This window comes from Gadus macrocephalus, chromosome 22 (genome assembly GCF_031168955.1).
Source record: "Gadus macrocephalus chromosome 22, ASM3116895v1".
Taxonomy (NCBI): domain Eukaryota; kingdom Metazoa; phylum Chordata; class Actinopteri; order Gadiformes; family Gadidae; genus Gadus; species Gadus macrocephalus.
In genome coordinates, this window is record NC_082403.1 from 4,990,979 (window position 1) to 5,010,914 (window position 19,936).

At 45.6% G+C, this 19,936-nt stretch overlaps 1 protein-coding gene across 1 annotated transcript in view; it reads left to right on the forward strand.

Annotated features, from left to right (window-relative positions):
• The window catches only part of pkhd1l1.1 (PKHD1 like 1, tandem duplicate 1), a 56,946-nt gene that overhangs the window by 1,103 nt on the left and 35,907 nt on the right, over positions 1–19,936 (forward strand). Inside the window, exons 5-32 of the mRNA XM_060044076.1 lie at positions 2,420–2,522; positions 3,045–3,102; positions 3,474–3,567; positions 3,933–3,986; positions 4,763–4,836; positions 4,981–5,023; positions 5,145–5,215; positions 5,463–5,573; positions 6,544–6,639; positions 7,258–7,523; positions 8,130–8,221; positions 8,536–8,695; positions 8,938–9,073; positions 9,551–9,694; positions 10,310–10,464; positions 10,981–11,091; positions 11,325–11,477; positions 12,306–12,430; positions 12,808–12,971; positions 13,587–13,753; positions 14,148–14,283; positions 14,688–14,842; positions 15,333–15,455; positions 15,559–15,664; positions 15,766–15,870; positions 16,283–16,435; positions 16,866–16,987; positions 17,590–17,725. Coding sequence (XP_059900059.1) covers positions 2,420–2,522; positions 3,045–3,102; positions 3,474–3,567; positions 3,933–3,986; positions 4,763–4,836; positions 4,981–5,023; positions 5,145–5,215; positions 5,463–5,573; positions 6,544–6,639; positions 7,258–7,523; positions 8,130–8,221; positions 8,536–8,695; positions 8,938–9,073; positions 9,551–9,694; positions 10,310–10,464; positions 10,981–11,091; positions 11,325–11,477; positions 12,306–12,430; positions 12,808–12,971; positions 13,587–13,753; positions 14,148–14,283; positions 14,688–14,842; positions 15,333–15,455; positions 15,559–15,664; positions 15,766–15,870; positions 16,283–16,435; positions 16,866–16,987; positions 17,590–17,725 — 3,413 coding nt within the window. The remainder of the gene's footprint in view (positions 1–2,419; positions 2,523–3,044; positions 3,103–3,473; positions 3,568–3,932; positions 3,987–4,762; positions 4,837–4,980; positions 5,024–5,144; positions 5,216–5,462; positions 5,574–6,543; positions 6,640–7,257; positions 7,524–8,129; positions 8,222–8,535; positions 8,696–8,937; positions 9,074–9,550; positions 9,695–10,309; positions 10,465–10,980; positions 11,092–11,324; positions 11,478–12,305; positions 12,431–12,807; positions 12,972–13,586; positions 13,754–14,147; positions 14,284–14,687; positions 14,843–15,332; positions 15,456–15,558; positions 15,665–15,765; positions 15,871–16,282; positions 16,436–16,865; positions 16,988–17,589; positions 17,726–19,936) is intronic.

A 19,936-nucleotide genomic window follows, 5' to 3' on the forward strand; every position in this document is an offset into this window, starting at 1 on the left:
AAACAGGGCATGGATAGTCCGACAATAACACCGGCATTCTTGATTCATTCGGGGCCATGACTCCATAAACCACAAGAACTCAGTTGAAAATTAGCAAAGTGGCAAAATGAAAATGTAAAATTATTTTATAAGAGACAGGTCCTTAGAGTCACTGCTGCCCAAAGGTGTCACGTTCATGTGCGCTATGGCCCTATGGGCTCCTTTGTCCTTACAGACATCAGAACTTTAGAGCGTAAATATAATTTCAATGGCATTCCCCAAGTTGTCTGTATTTTCTGAAGGCTGTTGCGTGGCTGTTAATTGATCTCCTGTCTTTTGTTGTATTCTTCTTGTGCTCCCTGTCTGTCTATATTGTGTTGGGTGATTGTTATGTGAGCCTGCCGGTTCCATCCAGTTATGCCTTGAGCGACATAAAAAGACACCAGGAACTACTCAGATTATAGCAACAAAATAGGCTTTTATTTTGAAAGCTGATAATTGAAGGGGGATCCTCAAACAGGATTGGTAGCATGGAAGCAGGTACATTATAGCTCTCGGTGACAGTGACAGTCTCAAAGGGCTTCACAGACCCACATTATAGGTTACCCCATAACCCTAGGGCCCTATGAACTTGGACAAGCCAAAACCCAGACGGGTAAGAACCTTGAGAAGGAACCCAGCTCCTCTCAGAGATGGTAAGGGAATGGTAAGGGAAGGAATCCCGCGTGCACCGCACACACACACGCGCGCACACATTCAGAAGAAGTTTGGGGCTTGCCAAATATGGATACTGTAGCTCATCTCAATTGTGAAATCAACATGTTTAATAATGAGGCTTCTTCCTCATTACTCCACATATTACAGCAATAGGCTTACCTATATGGTCTAGAGTCTAGACAAACACTCACAACACAACACTCATGTCACTCACCACATTTATGGAGCAAATCCAAAATAACCAAAGCTCCTAACATCCAGGGGCGGTCTTAACATAGAGGCATAGGCCGCAGCCGCTTGGGGCCCCCATAGTAGAGGGTCCCCCAACCAACCTCAAAAAAAAAAATATATATATATCTTCTATATCTTTTTTTTTAATACACACAGAGACGAAGCAAGACGGGTCTAAACGTGAAAATAAAATTAAGGGTTAAGAAAAGGGTGAGGATTAAAGTTACCCAAGCGGCTCAAATAAAAGAAAAAAGCTAAAAGACGCCTGTAAGTATTTGGCAACGCTGCCAAAGATGACACACTTTTTTGCGATGACACACTTTAGATTGAACATTGAAATGTTCAATCTCAACTGTAATGTAAATTCACTTACAATACCCTGTATCTTGTACAGGGGTTTGTTTGTAGAATGATTGACATGTCAATCTCAAGTGCAATGGCAAATTGCAACCTCACTCCCACTCACACAAGTAAATTATTCATCGATTCATTCAAGTATATGGCTGTTTGTGAGGGTTTACTCTAACTACTTGTCTTGCTGGTTATATTGATATTGATTTGATAAACAATAAACAGTCCTGATTTTCCTGGTATTTTGGCAAAGACAGGTGTTATCTGAAACCTTATTCTCTTTTGGGTTCCATCGTGACTTTTAGTTTGTGTAGTGCTACACTTTGTGTGTTCTCTGCTTTCCATCTTCATTTTGGAGTAAAGAAGTGTATGCAGGGTTTAAAGGGGAAGGTTTTTTTTTTCTCATCTCCAACCTTTACTTCCTGCCTATCCACCATTCACTCTGTAATTTTCTTTTCTCCGTACTCTTTTAAAGATCGGATGAGGTAGGCCCCATACATATCTTCGCCTTGGGCCCCCAATTTGCTGAATCCGCCACTGCTAACATCGGCACGCTACCCCCAGTTTACAGACAGGCTCGGCCTGCAGTTACGACAAACACATTGTCAATAATCTTTTTTTTTTTTCGAAGGTTATATTAATAAAAAATAGCAATATGCAAAAAGCCAATGATTGTCCAACAATAAACACAAACCAGGCAGACGGTGTTGCCATAGCGAAAAAAAGACGGACAACAAACATGCTGAAAAGTGCAATAGGTGTCCAATGTTCAGACCTTGATTGTTACAAACACAAAACGAAGCAAGAAATAAAGCCAAGTAAGATCAAGAGTTTTGAACCCAACCCATTAGGAATTAGCATGTACTGACAGGTATCCCTTTCCTCAATGTGGTGTTTCCTGCTGTTTGAACCGTCTGACCGATGTGTCCTGTGTGCTGTCCTGTGTGCTGTCCTGTGTACTGTCCTGTGTGCTGTCCTGTGTACTGTCCTGTGTACTGTCCTGTGTGCTGTCCTGTGTGCTGTCCTGTGTACTGTCCTGTGTGCTGTCCTGTGTGCTGTCCTGTGTACTGTCCTGTGTACTGTCCTGTGTGCTGTCCTGTGTACTGTCCTGTGTGCTGTCCTGTGTGCTGTCCTGGGACAGAGCCATGCCCGTGGACCAGTACTTTCTGCACGTCACTGTTGACGGGGTCCCTATCCCTGACAACAAAGTCTGCAGAGGGGTGCCCGGACATTGCAGTTTCTACGTACGTCCACCATACCGTCTTCCTGTCCCTCCACCACTCACCCTCCTGTCTGCACCACCCTTCCTCCTGTCTCTCCACCCTCCTGTCTGCACCACCCTTCCTCCTGTCTCTCCACCCTCCTGTCTGCACCACCCTTCCTCCTGTCTCTCCACCCTCCTGTCTGCACCACCCTTCCTCCTGTCTCTCCACCACTCACCCTCCTGTCTGCACCACCCTTCCTCCTGTCTCTCCACCCTCCTGTCTGCACCACCCTTCCTCCTGTCTCTCCACCCTCCTGTCTGCACCACCCTTCCTCCTGTCTCCAATACTTTAGTTCCCAAAGCAAAAATACTATCGCAATTTCAATGTTCATTCATAAAAAATATAAATCTTTAGATGAAATATTAATCTTCATCTAAATATTGGAATCCATTGTTTAGATGAATGCTTTACATAAATAGATAAATTGTCGAGATTTCCTTTTCTTGTTAATGATTTGCTGTTAACTTTTGTTTTCTCGTGGGCGTTTGTTGTTTTCTTTAGACCCGCTGGTATCGGACTCCTACCATCCAGTCCATCAGTCCAACCACTGGTCCTCCAGGTAAACCCAGGGTATACACACAAATACATCATGGGTGTTATAGAGCGTGTCATGTACCTGCTCTGTTGTAACCGGGTTCAGAATGGAACAACCCTGCCAGGTTCTACATCCTGCCCCCTTATGGGACCCCAGCAGTGAGATTGAATTCCAACTTGTTTGTGTTGTGCTGCTCCTTAACGCACCCACTTGGTTAACTTAAGGGATACCTATACTTATACGGGTTGGTTTAACTATAAGTTGAGCTTTGTTTAAATACTGCAAAAGAGCCCACTGAGCTCTAGATTGATTTATTATTTACCAAGTAATGCGGCGGTACAAACACATTTAACTTAACACATTAACTACGTAAATGCTCCATGCTTAACAAACAGGTACCGTGGTGACCATAAGAGGACGGATCTTCACCGATGTGTACGGAAGCAACACAGCCACAAGTACCAATGGCATCAACTCCAGATTCCTCAGGTGAAAATTGGATAAAGTTCGAAAAGCCATAGTCGCTATGATGCTTTCATAAGTTGCGTATCGAGGGACATACCTTTTAACTTCCCGATCTTGTAGCACCTCACAAGACTTAATAGGGAAGGGGAAGTTGACGTCACACGGTGCTACTATGGTTACTTGCATGCTATGGTGCAGGCTTGGGATCGCATTTCTAGTACCGCAATTCTAGGACCATATTCGTTTTTCACGAGTTGCATGGCGACCAGCGTGGCCTAACTTCCCCTTCCCTATTGTGTAATTACCATGGCTACTCCCTTCCCAAGAATTGTGTTTTCCCTATTTTTTAAACAAGTTGTACACAACCTGTACACAATCCTTTGTTGTAGAGCCTACATGGGTGGCATGCCCTGTGAGCTGCTGAAGCCAGACTCAGATGAACTGTGAGTAAACCCACCGGACTGCTAAGGCCCCCTCTGTTGACAATCTTACAAACACCTTCTTGTCCGGAATGTCCCCTGGAGATAGCGCTAGAGGCTAACAAACACAGAGTGTTAACTGACAGATAGGCTAAATTATACAGAAGATAGCTGACATAGAGGCCGACATACAAAGAGGTTCCACTGGCACAGAGGCTAACCGACACAGAATAACTGGCACGGAGGGCTAATGGGCAGAAGCTAACATTCACAGAGTCTAACCAAGCCAGAGGCGAACTGACACAGAGGCTAACTGACACAGAGGCTAACTGACACAGAGGCTAACTGACACAGAGGCGAACTGACACAGAGGCGAACTGACACAGAGGCTAACTGAAACAGAGGCTAAGAGAGGCCAACTGACAAAGTATATCAGACAAAGAGAGGCTAACCAACAGAGGCCAAATGAAAGCTGGGGGCCTTGTGTCGTTGAGACAGTACAGACACACAAAAGAATACCCAGGTATAAAAGAAAAGAGCCAGAAATAACTACTGACCAAAAGCGGTGGGGGTAGATAAAGGAGCAGAAGCACTGATATTGATATCTTAAAGATGGAACAAATGGATGAATGTAAAACAATACCAATAAAGAGGGAGAGACATAAAGAGAGAACGACAGAGGGATAAATAATAGAAGTAAAGATGAATGATCGAACAAATTACGTAATAATAATGCGTGAGAACTGGTGTCTGATACTCGGGTCGGTCAATGAGGTGATACCATTCATGTATTCACACAGGTACCGGCTTCATCTGGAAAATGAACGCTCTTGGTCGGGATACATGAGCTGCAGAATAACAGGAACTTATGTTGGTAGGTCATCACAAACCTCACCCTTAAGAAAGAGTTACTCATCAATGGGTTATCTTTGGTTCAACTTTGATTCAACCTCCTGACAGGGTTAACTTGAGAAGTGCATGTCTCTTACAATTCTGTTTTGTTCTTGCTCCAAAACAGGACATCACAACCTGAGTTACATCCTCGACGCTAATTACGGAAGGTGATTTGAGACGAACTATGATTTGATTTTGAGATGCCTGTCATCTTACTTTAGAAGGATGAATAGTTAAGATACAGGATACATATATAATATCAATACATGCCTGCATTGTGCCTTGTAGGAGTTTACCAGACAAGAACCTGTTCAGGATCTCAGCTGGGAACAAACTCTCCATGTTCCAAACGTATGCAGGTATGAGTCCTCCTCAGTTTCTAATTTTGATCTAATTTTTTTATTGATGCATGTATTTAGTAAGGGAATAATTCATAATATTTGTCATTAATTCATTAAATAATATATATTTTCTTAATACTTTTGATATGTATTTGTTGTTAAATAAATGCAAAATTGTCCTGTTAGTCTCTCTTATAACCAAACAAACTGAGGTGAACCATCACTCGTTCATCTGATCAAGCGTACCTTGTCTCCCGCCCTGCAGAGGTGACGGGGGTCTCCCCGTCTGAAGGCAGTGTGCTGGGGGGCACCCTGGTCAGCATCCAGGGCCGCTTCTTCGACCAGACCGACCACCCGGCTGTGGTGCTGGTGGGAGGTAACTAGCCCAGCCAATGTTTTTTTCCTATTTCTTATAATACATTTTTCAATGATACATTCATGTATATATATATATTTGGTGGATCCATGTATCTATTTATAGATTTATCCATGTATTTATCTTGATATGTCCTTGACACGTGAGAGATAAGGTTTCATCGTGTGACGGTATTTTGACGGCTGCTTTTGTGCGCTGTGGTCTGAATGCGACCTGTAGACGGTTGGCACAGGCCGTTCACACTGTTACACAAAAAGATTACATCTGGAAAGGATAAGTGTCAGTCGTCAAGTCAACAGGGCGCCTAGCGTGAGGGACGATAGTCCTGCTCTAGTGGCGATAAAGAGAGAGAGAGAGAGAGAGAGAGAGAGAGAGAGAGAGAGAGAGAGAGAGAGAGAGAGAGAGAGAGAGAGAGAGAGAGAGAGAGAGAGAGAGGGAGAGAGGGAGAGAGAGAGAGAGAGAGAGAGAGAGAGAGAGAGAGAGAGAGAGAGAGAGAGAGAGAGAGAGAGAGAGAGAGTGTTTTATTACAAAAATAATCTGTCATTCTGCCAAGAATGGATCTTGGCAGACAGACGATGCGACATGAGGCTCTTTTTTTGGAAATGTGTCGTTTAAATAAGATATTGTTTAGAGTATATTGATGCATTTATTGTGCAGGATTTATTTGATAACCATTAGCTAATAATGAAAAATAATGATGCTCATAATAATACAATAAGGGATGTTATACAAATATTACCATTATTATGATTTGTATCACAAGCAATAGCTAATAATACAAAATAATAATAATAATAATAATAATAATAATAATAATAATAAAAAATAAAATAATAATAAACAATTATACAAAAATATTAACAGAGTGCTTAAATTAATCACCATTACAATTGTTATGATTTGTATTATTTAGTTTGATCTGGGCTGGCGCTAAATAATCTAAACATGGGCAATCACACCTGTCTCCTAGGCAAACCCTGCAGGGTGCAAAGCGTGTCGGACGAGATCATCACCTGCATCACCCCCAAGCAGCCCATGGAGACGGGCAATGTGACGGCCTACCCAGGTAAGACCCCGCGGCCCGTGTCTCTGATGTGACCGTGGGATGTGATGCGTGGTTGTGTGTCTCTCCGCACCCTTAACCCGGTGCAGGGTGTCTTTGTTCCAGCCTGTCCGGTTACCTCAAAGAGCACGCCTGTATCAGTGATTTAGGCGCGATTGTCTGAGTGTCAGACAGAGCTGTGTGTTGTTTTCGCTTCATCAGATTGCGGTGGTTGTTTTATGGGCCTCACGCTATCACAGGATTGTAGTGTTCTCGACCCATCTGGGTTGGGTTCTTCTGTTCTTTCGGTTCTTTCCCAGCTGAAGGAATGCTTTTGAAGGAAGTTAGTTGATAAGCAAGTTAGATATTAGGTTGATGCTATGTTTTGGTGAGTGTTACGGTGAATATTAATGTAGCGTTTGTGTTTCAAAGAGAAAAATAAAGTGTTTTTTTGGTTAAGAGCTCAAAGAGATGGATTTATTGTTGACGGGGTGAAAAGACCGAATGCACTATTGCACTGGGACCTCCTGAACACACACACACACAAACACCCCCCCACACACACACACACGCACGCACGCGCACACACACACACGCACACACACACACACACTAACACACTAACGCCTCCTCTGCTCTAAGGGGGCCGCGGTTGGGTGAGGCAGGTGTGGAACGCCACCAGGCCCCGGTACTTGCCCGACATTCTGGCGTACAACACGAGCAAGGACGGCTACTGGTCGGAGTGGAGGGACTCCCTGCCCTACTCCTCGGGCGTTCAGGACCAGACCTACAGCAGCCGGCTGAGGGGCTTCTTCGTGGCGCCCACCTGCGGCGACTACACCCTGTACCTGCAGTGTGACGACCGCTGCGACCTCTACTTCAGCAACTCCACCCGGCCAGAGGATAAGGTGTGCTGCTGGGCTGGTTCAGCCTCCTAGCGTCATTGCCTGAGTCATATTTGAAGGTTCTTCTTGTATACGGTTTAAATAATTCATTAAAAAAGAGGACTTTGGCAGACGGTGATTACGGAATGTAAAAAGCACTCTGATTGGCTTAGGTTGTAGCCAATGAGGCACCGTGAATCAGCAGCAGTATGAGAGTAGAGTTAGGTTAGATATCACAATTTGGCCTAAATATGACTTAAGCAATTATGATAAGTTTAGAACATACACATTTTCAGTCTTCTTTTTCTTTGCTTGTTGATATTGATGCATATTTTCTTATTCACTGGTTCCCATTAACACTTTTTAATTTACGTGTGCAGTCGTAACTCGTGACCCATGACCCTAACAACAATATCCTGTCCCTGGGAACCTTAACACAAGTATTGTGTTAAAATATTATTTATATTTAAAAGGGGATTTACAGAGGCTTCATATGAAAAATATTTATGGATGAAAACAACAACAGCATATTCGACGGTTGATATGCTTCTATTTTGGTGCATGTTTCCATAGTCGATAGTCTGTCACAATGTATACATTTAGGTTTGATTTATTTTGTTGTGTTTTCAGGTGAAAATCGCGTTTCAGACACGCTATAGGAGCACTTTCTTCCAAGAAGCATCCCAGAAGTCTAAAGTAATGGCCCTGGAGAAAGGAAAAGCGTGAGTGCAGACAAAACATAAGCTTACTCACAGCAAATACTTTACATTTATCCCTTGTACATTTTCTAATTGAGTTAGAAAGTTGTACTTTCAAAAGTTAAAATTTTTAAATGTGCGTTTATAATTATCTTTATATCTATACTTTTTTGAATGTTGTGATGTTAGTTACGTTTTAAATTTGTTGTAAACGTGCTACATTTTTTAATTTGTTGTATAAATGTTAATGTTTAGTATTTTGCATTTCTTCATTCATTTATCTGTTCTAACGAGGGCCTCATTAAGATGCTTAACGCGGGTCTTTGTGGTCCCACCAGCTACTACATGGAGGTGCTCCACCAGGACTACGGCGGTCTAGGGGGGCTGAGACTGGGCCTGTTCACCGGCCAGAGTGCCTTCACCGCGGACCAATCAGACGATGCCGTCAACGAGGTCCAGCAAATCGTGGCGGACTATGACGTTGAAGATGAGGAGCAGGTAAACCATGAGGATGATGATGATCTCATCGCAAGGAATCACTTCCTCGATGCAAATGTTTACATTCAAATTTGAATCTATCAATATTTGGCTTTATGTATGTTTTTCTATTTTGACAAAGGTTGTCCCTTTGAGACTGTACCTGTGATTAAGGGCTATACAAATAAAATGGAATTGGCTCTGAAACTCTCTCTCTCTCTCTCTCTCTCTCTCTCTCTCTCTCTCTCCCTCCCCCCCCCCAGGCGATAAGGTTCGACTCCTGGCCCAGCGTCGAGGCCGTGGTGCAGGAGGTCCAGAAGGTGAACGTGTCCAGCGGCTGTGTGGGTCGGCCCTGTGACAGCACCTTCTTCAGCCTGGCCTACGGAGGCGCAGAGACAGGTACAGAGGACCCTGGGACCGCGCCCGACCACATCCACCTTTCCTCCTGTCTTGATTTCCAAACGTTTAACCGTAAAAAGTGTTGCATTTATTTTATTAAAAAATGTATAGTTAGACTCATTGCATTATTGCCTGAGTCATATTTTGGCCAAATTGTGATATCTAACCTAACTCTATTCTCCTAACCCTGCTGATTCCCTGTACCTCATTGGCTATATCCTTAGCCAATCAGAGTGCCTTTTACATTCCATAATCACTATCTGCCTAAGTCATCTATTCAGAATTTTTGACGCTAAGTACAAGATAGTCCTTAAAATACGACTTAGGCAATTATGCTATGAGGCTAATGATATCTTTGATCTACTAACTGGCTCCTTCATTCATGTGTTTTCCTCACATGTTTGCTGATTCCTTCGACATGTTTGTAGAGATATCTCCAACTTCGCTCCGGATCACATGTCCTTTCTCCGGTTGCAGGTCCGATCGCGGTCAGCGCCTCGGCCAAGGAGATGGGGGACGCCCTGAACAAGCTGTGGTCCCTCAAACCGGAACGGGTTCAGGTCTCCAAAGAGGTCCATGGCCTGGGAGCCTGCTTCACGGTCACCTTCCTCTCAGAGCGAGGTGAGAGGAGAGACAGGACTTCCTCTCGTTGTGGCTCGAAGGTCAACCCATCAATAAGACACAACAATACCAAGGATCTTGAAAGACGTTCTCTGTCGTGCTGCTGCTTTGGGCAGATCCTAACTGACAGTCCTAACCGACAAAGTTAAACATGAGCTCCGACCTCGTAAAAAAGATAGATAACAAGAAACATAAGGAGAAAGATATGGGAGATTTAATGTGTAAAATGAATGCTTACAGCATCATGGGTTAAGAATGCTGAGATGTACACACCGGTAGAACATGAAAGTACGGCAATATAACACAGCCAGGGGTGGGGCTTTGGTTCTCACTGCCCCTGGGATATTAACTCGGCCAGGGGTCTGGGTTTGATTCCCACTATCCCACTGGTATCAACCTTGCCAGCGTTAGGGGTTCAATTCCTAACTCCTCAGTGGCAATAACACTGTCAGGGTGAATGGTTCAATTCCCTCAGTGAAATCCAACCACCCGGCAGTGTTAATGCCCTGCTCTGCCAGGTTTCCACTGTCCCTAACCTCATCAGTGGACTACAGGAAGTCCTTTACGGGCTTCAAGTGATGAGCTGGCCTGAACCGCAGCATGTGTCCAACGCAGGGGACTTTGAGGACCTGGTGGCCATGAGTCTGAGCGAGGGCACGAGCGTGAGCGTGGCGGAGGTGACCAAAGGCCAGGGCAGCTGGGAGAGCTTCAGCCTGTCGTGGGGAGGAATCCCCTCACAGCCCATCCGCTTCAACGCCACCGGGGACGAGGTGAGTCGACGCAGTGAACACCTCCCTCGTACCTCCGACACAGTGAGCACCTTCTGGTGGCTCCTCAGTGGCTCTCAGCCCACAGAGCCCATGTTGGGTCGTCTAGCTCGTTTAGGTCGTTTAGCATTTTGGGTCCTTTCTGAAATGATTCTGAAATGAACGATTCATATCACTATAACTGTCATAGAGCCTGAACCCTCTCTCGGACACGTACATCAACATCAACTACTGCAAAATAGCTTAATAAAAACGGTTTTGGGTTCCCTCCCCCTTGAGATATTAAAATATATGAAAAATGTATTTAGTGTAATTATTGTATAGGATCTATTTCATCAAAATTTTTACCATTTCATCAAAATATCTGGATTTGTCTTAACCAACATCTCAAGAACGATCATGTGTTTTGTTTTTGGGAAGTTTAATAATTTGGCAGTTGAATAAAATAAAAAAATAAACTCCTAGTCACTTTCTCAGCACTAACAAGCTCCTTACGGTAACTGTTTGTCTGAAAAACAGTTGAAATCAGCGATGGAACGGATGCTCATGGCAGAGTGTCCCGGCGAGGTCCAAGCCATGGAGGGTTCAAACATCATCTTCTACAGAGACTTTGAACCGGGCCAGGACCAGGTCGGTTTTACTTTGGTTTATCCTCCTTAATGGGTTAGGAAGCACTCGAAGAAATCTCTGTCATGTTATGCTTTCTTTAAGCCTAAATCTGATGCAGAATCAGTGAAATTGTACTCCCTTTAATTCATTAATTATTATCTACTGATGATTATTGGAGTGCATAAATATATCTGGAACATTACTTTCTGTAATTCATTACGTACTTTAGGTTCATGTGTGTCTCTGTCCCCCAGTCCAACGAGGTCGCTGAGGGAGTGCTTGTGTCCGATGAGGAGGCCTTCTGCGGAGCGTGGTCCATGAAGAACCGGATGATCATGTTCACTGAAGGCTTCCGGAAGGAATCGGGTCGCCCCTACGGCCAGGTCCCACTGCAGCTGTACTCCAGGGTAAGACCCCCAGTTCCTCCACCACTGCAGCTGTACCCCAGGGTAAGACCCCCAGTTCCTCCACCACTGCAGCTGTACCCCAGGGTAAGACCCCCAGTTCCTCCACCACTGCAGCTGTACCCCAGGGTAAGACCCCCAGTTCCTCCACCACTGCAGCTGTACCCCAGGGTAAGACCCCCAGTTCCTCCACCACTGCAGCTGTACCCCAGGGTTATGGTTCGTTATGGTTCCACGTTGACGCAACGCAAGGGGGTTCACGGACTCATTACGTCCTTGAGGACCCTCCTTGCGTCCGCCGCAAGGGCCTGACGTGTGCCTTCCAAAAATGGTTCCCTTGCGTCGAGGCGACGCTGCAGCAAGGGCTGTGATTGGTCGGCTCACTAAAACCCGACGTCAACCCGATGCAGAACCAAAACAGGTTCACGACTGCGTCGACGCGACTGCGTGGTCATTGCGTTGCGTCAACGTGGATCCTTAACGTAGCCTTAACGTAGCCTTAGGTTCTCAACCACTGCAGATGAACCCCAGGGTAAGACTCCCGTTCCTCAAAAAGGATCCGTATCGGGTTTTAGTAGAACCCTTTATTTTAGTGGGTTAACTGGACCGGTGCACTGGATTCTTAGTGTAAGAAATCCGCTATATAAATGCAAAGAATCGGTTGTCAGAAACAATGCACAGTAGATGGTGAATATCGTTTTGTTGGATAAGAGCTTTGAGAACTTCAATGCAACCTTTTATGAACCATCTTCTCCTGAGGCTCTTTTACATCTTATGTTAATAAAAACAACTCAAAGAAAAACTCCCATGTACCCATGTTTCTGTTCCCAGCTTTGCTTCGCGTACAGAGGCATGCTGAAGAACGAGATCGGAGTGATGTTCAACTACCGTATGGCGAACGGTAAAACCAACGCGACCACAATCAAGATCCCCTTCACCTTCTCCCAGAGCGACACGTAAGGTCAACCCTTCAACAGGATAAAATGATGAAGACCAAGAAGTATTGGAGGAAACACTTGAATTCTATTTTTTTATGAAAGTGCTGTACAAATTATATAACGACATCGCCTTTTATCTTTTTTTTTTTTTATCGCCTTGAAAGCTTCAATCTACAATGTTGTTCTATTTTGTGTCAATTGATGATTTCTTGTAGTAAGTAGCCTGGTAATAAGCTGAACAACGCCCGTCCTTAGTGACGTGCTCCGCTTATGTTGGGGTCCCTCATCAGGGGTTTACAATGACCGGTATAAATAATTGATGTGGATAGAAGAAGTATATAGATATATGTGTATATAAATGTATATATATATGTGTGCCTGTGTCCCCCCTCCAGGTGGAGCTACACCTGCGTGGACCTGCTCAGCCCCTTGCAGAGGGAGGCGGTGGGCACGAGGTACCAGCTGGAGAAGCTGCTCCTGTACAAGAACGAGGCTGGGGAGGACTTCTACGTGGACACCATCCACCTGGCCAAGGCCCCCACCACCAACAACATCCCCGGTACAACTCATCTTATGTCCTGTTATAGTTGGTTTAGAGACCCACCATTACCAACAACATCCCGGGTACAACACAGTTTGTACTGTTATAGTTGGTTTAGTTCGGATAAGATATACAATCAAAATTGGGATGTTAATAAATATGTGGATTAATATAAATATCTGTACACAATATAAGTAGTAGAAAATGCAAAAGAGGAAGCAGGATTGGAATTCAATTCAGTTTGACGATGATCATAATTGGATCTGATTCTATATGACGTATATATATGACCCAACGTGACACAGGACACCACATGATTCGACAGCACATGACAGCACATGAAAGCACACAACGTACCTTAAAACGTGTGTCCCTGTCTGACCCTCCCCTGAATTTTTTATTTTGAGGCGACAGGGGGTGATGTCGCAGCTAAATGTAACTAATAAAGTAACTTGTAATCTAACTGTTACTTTAAAAACGAAGTAATCAGTAAAGTAACTAAGTTACTATTTTAAGGAGTAACTAGTAATCAGTAATCAGATTACTTTTTCAAGGTAACTGTGGCAACAGTGCTCATGAGGTACCTTAAAACGTGTTTCCCTGGCTGACCCTCCTCGTGACGTCCCCGTGCAGCCCTGCTCCAGAGGAGGCGCCCCCCCGCGTTCGGCGCGTCCCGCCGCTCCTTCGAGAGCCTCCGGGTCACTCGGGACCCCCGGAGCAGCACGCCGCACTACCAGGTCATCGGGCGGCCCCGCGACTGCGCCCACGGCTTCCCCCTCCTGGAAGTCGGCTTCCTCCAGGTAACAGTCACTCTTCATCACGTCGACGCTCTCTGTCTCCATGAACGGACAAAGACGCTTCAAAGACCTGTCAGGATCTGAACATGGATATGTATTTGTTTTGGCCGTGTGACACAATGACTTGCTCGCCGAAGTTTTGGCGATGAGAAAGTAATTCGAATATGGTATCATCAAACACTGTTGTCAAATTCTCTCTCTTTGACATAAACCCTATTTATTCTCTCTCTCTCTCTCTCTCTCTCTCTCTCTCTCTCTCTCTCTCTCTCTCTCTCTCTCTCTCTCTCTCTCTCTCTCTCTCTCTCTCTCTCTCTCTCTCTCTCTCTCTCTCTCTCTCTCTCTCTCTCTCTCTCTCTCTCTCTCTCTCGCGGCTCTCTCTCTCGCTCTCTCTCTCTAGAAGTCGTCCAACAGCACAGAGGACATGGCAGAGTATCGGGTGGGCGGGGCCAATGTGACCGTCTCCCGTAGCAACCGAGCGACCCCGCCCCTGAGAGGGACCTTCGATGTGGAGATCTATGGCGGAAGCGCTGAAGGTAGAGCAAAAGAAAACGGCGGGGCCCTCTTTGTGCGCCGTATGATATTATGAATCATAAAGACTGCGTCTGACGTCTCTGGTACTTCCACAACATGTAAAGACTCGTAGTGGACTCTTTTAGTGAGGGTCAGTCCATCAATAAACAAATGATGGGAATATTGCTCCCATACAATATTCCCATCATTTGATAAATAAAAAAGATTTTATAAAACTATTAATAATTCTCAGTTACGGCAACATTGCGAACAAGGAAAAAATTGACAGACCAATCAGTCATCGTTACAGCCAACTGTCGTTCGTGTTCGGCCAATCACAGCGTGTTCACAGCAGAGGTTTGTAGTCAGTTATTCGGTTGGTGGCGAACTACAATTCAACATGGCCGCTCCCCACGCCCTGCTTCAGGTCTCTCGGTGGGCATCGGCGAGGAGGACCTGAAGCACGCCCTGGAGGGTATCCCGGGGATGGGCCAGGTCCAGGTGAAGGCCGAGGGCAGCTGCCGAAGGCCTAAGTGGAAGGTCACCTGGACGACCACGCCCGGAGACCAGCCGCTGATGAAGGTGCGGCGCCGGCGGCCATGTTCTTTGTTCTAGTTTGACGGGTTTTGACGGGTGTCAACAGTAACAAGACCTTTCTTCCGCACGTTTGTGAATCTTGATTATTTCTTCTTCTTCTTCTTCTTCTTGGCACTTAATGTACCCACTTATTGTATGTTGTACAACCTCGTGGGTAAAAAAGTACTTAGCATTGTATAGCAACTTGTCCTAGTTATCTTTGTTGTATACGGGAAATGGGTTAACCTAATAATTGTTAGTGCTTGGCACTTGGTTCTATGAACATCCTTACCGTACCGACAGCGATATATTGTTTCTCTTTCTTCTGACAAATGTACGTATTGTAAGTTGCATCGGATAAAAGCGTCTGCTAAATACCCTAAATGTATATATGACTGTAATAAAGTCGAATCCCATGAACTTCCCAGGACCATATAAGGACGTCTTTTCTTGAAGCTCTCTTCTAGTGTAACGTTTGCCTTCTCTCTCCTCACAGATCAATGGCTCGAATGTCACGGGCAACCATCCAGTGGTGGAGGCGAGGGAGAAGGTCAAGGGAGGGCAGTTCATGAGGAACATAGGAGGAGAGCTACTCCGCACGCTGGAGAGAACCCCGCAGGTACGAATCCGCGGGTACCGTGAGATCCGCACGGGGTTTGAACCCAGGGTCCACTGCTGCTGGCTCAACAGGGGTGTGATCGCTGTTGTCGTGGTTACCGCAGGTGGAGGTGATCATCAACGGCATCTCGTCCAAGTGCTCCGGCGACTGTGGCTTCGAGTGGTCCGAGGACAGCACCCCCGTCGTCACGGGAATCTCCCCATCACAAGGTGCGACTTTGGTCCCAAACCCTTCCTTCCTAGCGCAACACCATGAGCAAATTCAAACCATGAGGAGGTGACAGCTTTCTGGGTGGATGGATTTGTTTCAGGTTCGGAAGGCCTGGAGACCCTGCTGACCGTCACAGGGACGGGATTCAGTGGGAACGCCTCGATCATGATTGGGGACGCCGAATGCGAAGTTCAAGAAGCCACGGGTAAGCAAGAGGGTTTTTTCCGCCAAAAAACACTGACTTAACAACGACGGACTAATTGTATGTTGCATGTCCTTAAAGTTAAAAACAGTCCTTAGCATTGTGTAGCATCTTATCCTAGCTATCTCTGTTGTGTACGGGGAATGGGTGAACCTCTTTTCTTTGTGCTTGGCACTTGGTTCTATGAACATCCTTACTGTACCGCCAGCGATGTATTGCTGTTTCTCTTTCTTCTGACAAATGTACTCATTGTGAGTCGCTTTGGATAAAAGCGTCTGCTCAATGCCCAAAATGTAAATGTGAAGGACTTTACGTTTTAAGTATTAAGTATTAACCACTAAATAACCCCAGTCAGCGGCTCATAGCTCCTATGTATTTAGAGCACTTTATTAAAATGTCGATTGCAATGTTCCAGCCACGACCCAGGTGTGCAGTGTGGGCCGCGCCCCAGCCGGCACCTACCCGGTGTGGATCACCTTCCCGTCCCTGGGCCGGGTCCGTTACCAAGGAAACTTCACCAACCTGCTCAACGTGACGTCCATCTCTCCACTGTCTGGCAGCGTGGCAGGTACTGAACCTGATACACAGTCTCTAACATCATTCATGCTCCCACTGGTACTCCTACTGCCAACACTAGTAGCAGTAGTAGTATCCTACACAACTAGTATCTATCACAGTTGATATCATTAACAACTATGTAACTACGTTACTACTACCACCGCTATAATACTACTACTGTAATTCTAATAGTATATTATCAAAAGAATCAGTAATCAGAATAACGAAATTTGCCCGTATAGCAATGATGTAATCAAATATATATAAAAATATTTAAATAAAAAAGTTTTTGAATCGTTAAAGAGAAGTTTCTGACGCTTTAAACTTCTCTCAAACTTTTCTCTAACGATTAAAAAATATTTATATTTAAAACTTTAAAAACAATTTTAAAACATGACGGATGTCTCGTGTGTGCGTGTGTCTCGTGGCGTCTCTCCCAGGTGGAACGCTGCTGACGGTCTCGGGCTTCGGTTTCGGCGAGGACACCATGGTGACGGTCGGCGGCGAGGAATGCAGCGTGGTGGACGTGCGCTTCGACGAGCTTGCGTGCCGGACCCCCGTGGTGAGAGAGCGCGACGCCACAATAGGCAGACACAACAAGCGTGTGAACGCCGTTTGGTTGCATTTTTGCCCGTGTTGGGCAGGTTTGTTGTTGTTTTGGTATCTGGGACAGGAGCCAGGCGTGCGCCAGGGCCAGATAACCGGAACACGGTGTCTAACGTGTTTGGTCATTGTGTTTTAACTTCTTTGTTGTGGCGCTTGAAAAATGCTTTCGCATGTTTCAATTCCGAAACGTATAATTATGGAGGACTTTGTTGTCATGCACCTGATTGATTAAACATTTGTGATAACTTTGATTGTTAATTGTAAAAGAAACAAATCATTTTAAAAGTAAAATGTACTTTTGTTCTGATCTGTGTAGCTACTGCGCATTTTATTTTTACTTGCTTGCTCAACCCTTTGTCCCTGCAATGTTGTACATCTTTATGGCTCTCAGCCTCACCAGTGACTTGTGCTAAGAGCAAAGTTCTACTCAATTACTCAACGTAATCGTAAATCGACACAAGAGATTTACTTACTTTCCTACAGCTTACTCAACAACCCGTTCGATAAGCCCAAGCTCATTGATCGCCTGTCGATGACCTATCGATGGTGTTTCTCCAGGCTGCCAGTGCGGGCTCTCAGAGTGTGACGGTGTGGGGTGGAGACATGGGCCAGACGGCGTCCAGCTCCTTCAACTACGACGAGAGCCTCACCCCCCTCATCGCCACTATGTCCCCCGAGAGGACCACCGTGATCGGTGAGTTCACCTGGTTACCTTTTTATCCCCGGGGACTAACAATGGACACAGGTTCATCTCCCTAGGGAGAGGGTCGGTTTGCTCATGGATGCCAGGTTCAGGTAGCCTGGCTCCGCCCGCCTAAGTACTTCCGCTCAATTTTCATTTCCCTTCAGTACTGCGTCTGGGTTTGCGGTATATTCCTGGGTTTTCTCCGTCCAAAATTTGTACGTCCAATCAGCGAACAGAGGGAGTGGCTGAGGACAATGACGTTAAAGTCAGCTCTCGTTGACGGACATTCTTCTTTAATAGGTCCATGATCTTCACGCACGGTGTTAGGTTTGTTTACAGCCTGCGCGCAACGTGATTCCCGGCCAAACGTTAGAGATTGGTTATGGCAGATCCAGAGTGGCACTGGGCAGGTCCAATAGTTTTAAACTTCAACAGACACCCGCCTTCAAGTGAGTTAACGTTAGTCAATTGAGTGGGTCCAGACTCTCTGTGCAAATTAAATGAAGTACGAGGGTCTGGTAGTACCAGGCTAAGGTTCAGGTTGGGTCGTGGACCAAGGGGGATCGAACTCAGAGCCTCCCAGCTGGAGGTGGAAAAAAGCCTAGCCATTACACTGTCCCGCCCCAGATTACCAGTGGAAGTTTCTGGGTTCAAACCCCAAATGTCAGCAGTTGAACTGTAGGCATCCCTGGGCAAGATGCCCTGTTAACCCACCTGCTCATTGATGACATCTAAACCAAATGTCTGTTAGACTCTGTTAGATACTCTGTTACAGTCTCTTTGGTCAAAAGCATCTGCTAACTGGCTGATTAGATGTCATAGCACACAGGTGATAGAGATGCTTGGGGCAGCACAGAGTGGCCACACTCTCTAAAAGGGTTAGGGTTAGGGTTAACAGACATCCTATATGAGCAAACGTTCTCACAGATGCACAGCCCTTTGTCCTCATGCTCCTATACGTTACTCTGTGGGAAAGCACAAGAATAGTCGTCCACGTTTAAGGCTCAGTTTGATGTAGGCCAAAGCGCAGTAGCTTAGTGGTTCTCCCTGAGGGCTAACTCACCTGCTGCAAACCAAACAAGCTGCTCGCAGGGGAAGGAAAATGTACCAAACCATAACCACACTCTTAGAGAATATCTATAAGGGGATTAGCATTGTTATGTGACCATACACAAAGGGAGGGCTGTTTTTCTTTTTACATGTGCAGTAAGGTATCCCTGTTCAAACACAGTTAGAGCTGGGTTTGATGGAGGGATTGAACCGCGGACACTCTGACCACACCCACCTCTGTGAACTACATGGCATTCATGGCAGAGACAGACAGAGATAGACTGTGTAGTGAGTCAGACAGCCAAACTATTTCCTTTAGAGGAACAGCCCTGTTGCTATTGGTACCTCACTTATTTATATTATATTGTGCATTTGTGCATGAGTGCAGGTCTGAGTGAGAGAGTGTGTGCGTGCATGCATGTGTACTTGTGTGTGTGGCGTGCACATGAGCATTAGATTCATCCATTACCAAAATACATTGTGTCTTCGCCGCTTATTGTCATTGTCCCGTGCAAAGCAACGAGACAAAGACAATAACCATGAGGTGATCTTGTTGCGGACCAGGGCATGTCGTGATTCACTGGCCGCAGTGTCCGTTCTCCTTGGGTAGTTTCCATCTCTGTCTCAGGTTCACTATTGTCTCAACGCCAAGGGCTGATAGCAACCTATTCTCTCTCTCCCCCTCTCTCTCTCCCCCTCTCCCCCTCTCTCTCTCCCTCTCTCCCTCTCTCCCTCTCTCCCTCTCTCCCTCTCTCCCTCTCTCTCTCTCTCTCTCTCTCTCTCTCTCTCTCTCTCTCTCTCTCTCTCTCTCTCTCTCTCTCTCTCTCTCCTAACCCGCCCTCCTGTCCTCCTGAGTGATGGACATTTCATCACATTGGTAACAGAGAATATAATCAACACTCCCTGTCCCAACACACTATTGTTTTGGAAAATAATTGCGCTGGTAATTGTCACATATTACCAGCACTTGTTACCGCACACACACACACACGCACACAAAAACACACCCACCCACACACACTAAGCAAGACCTCTTAATTACTCCGAAGGTCATTCAACAACTGAATGCTTCTATGGAACACACGCCACACACTAACACGTACACACACACACACACACACCAACACGCACACACACACACCAACACACACACCAACACGCACACACACA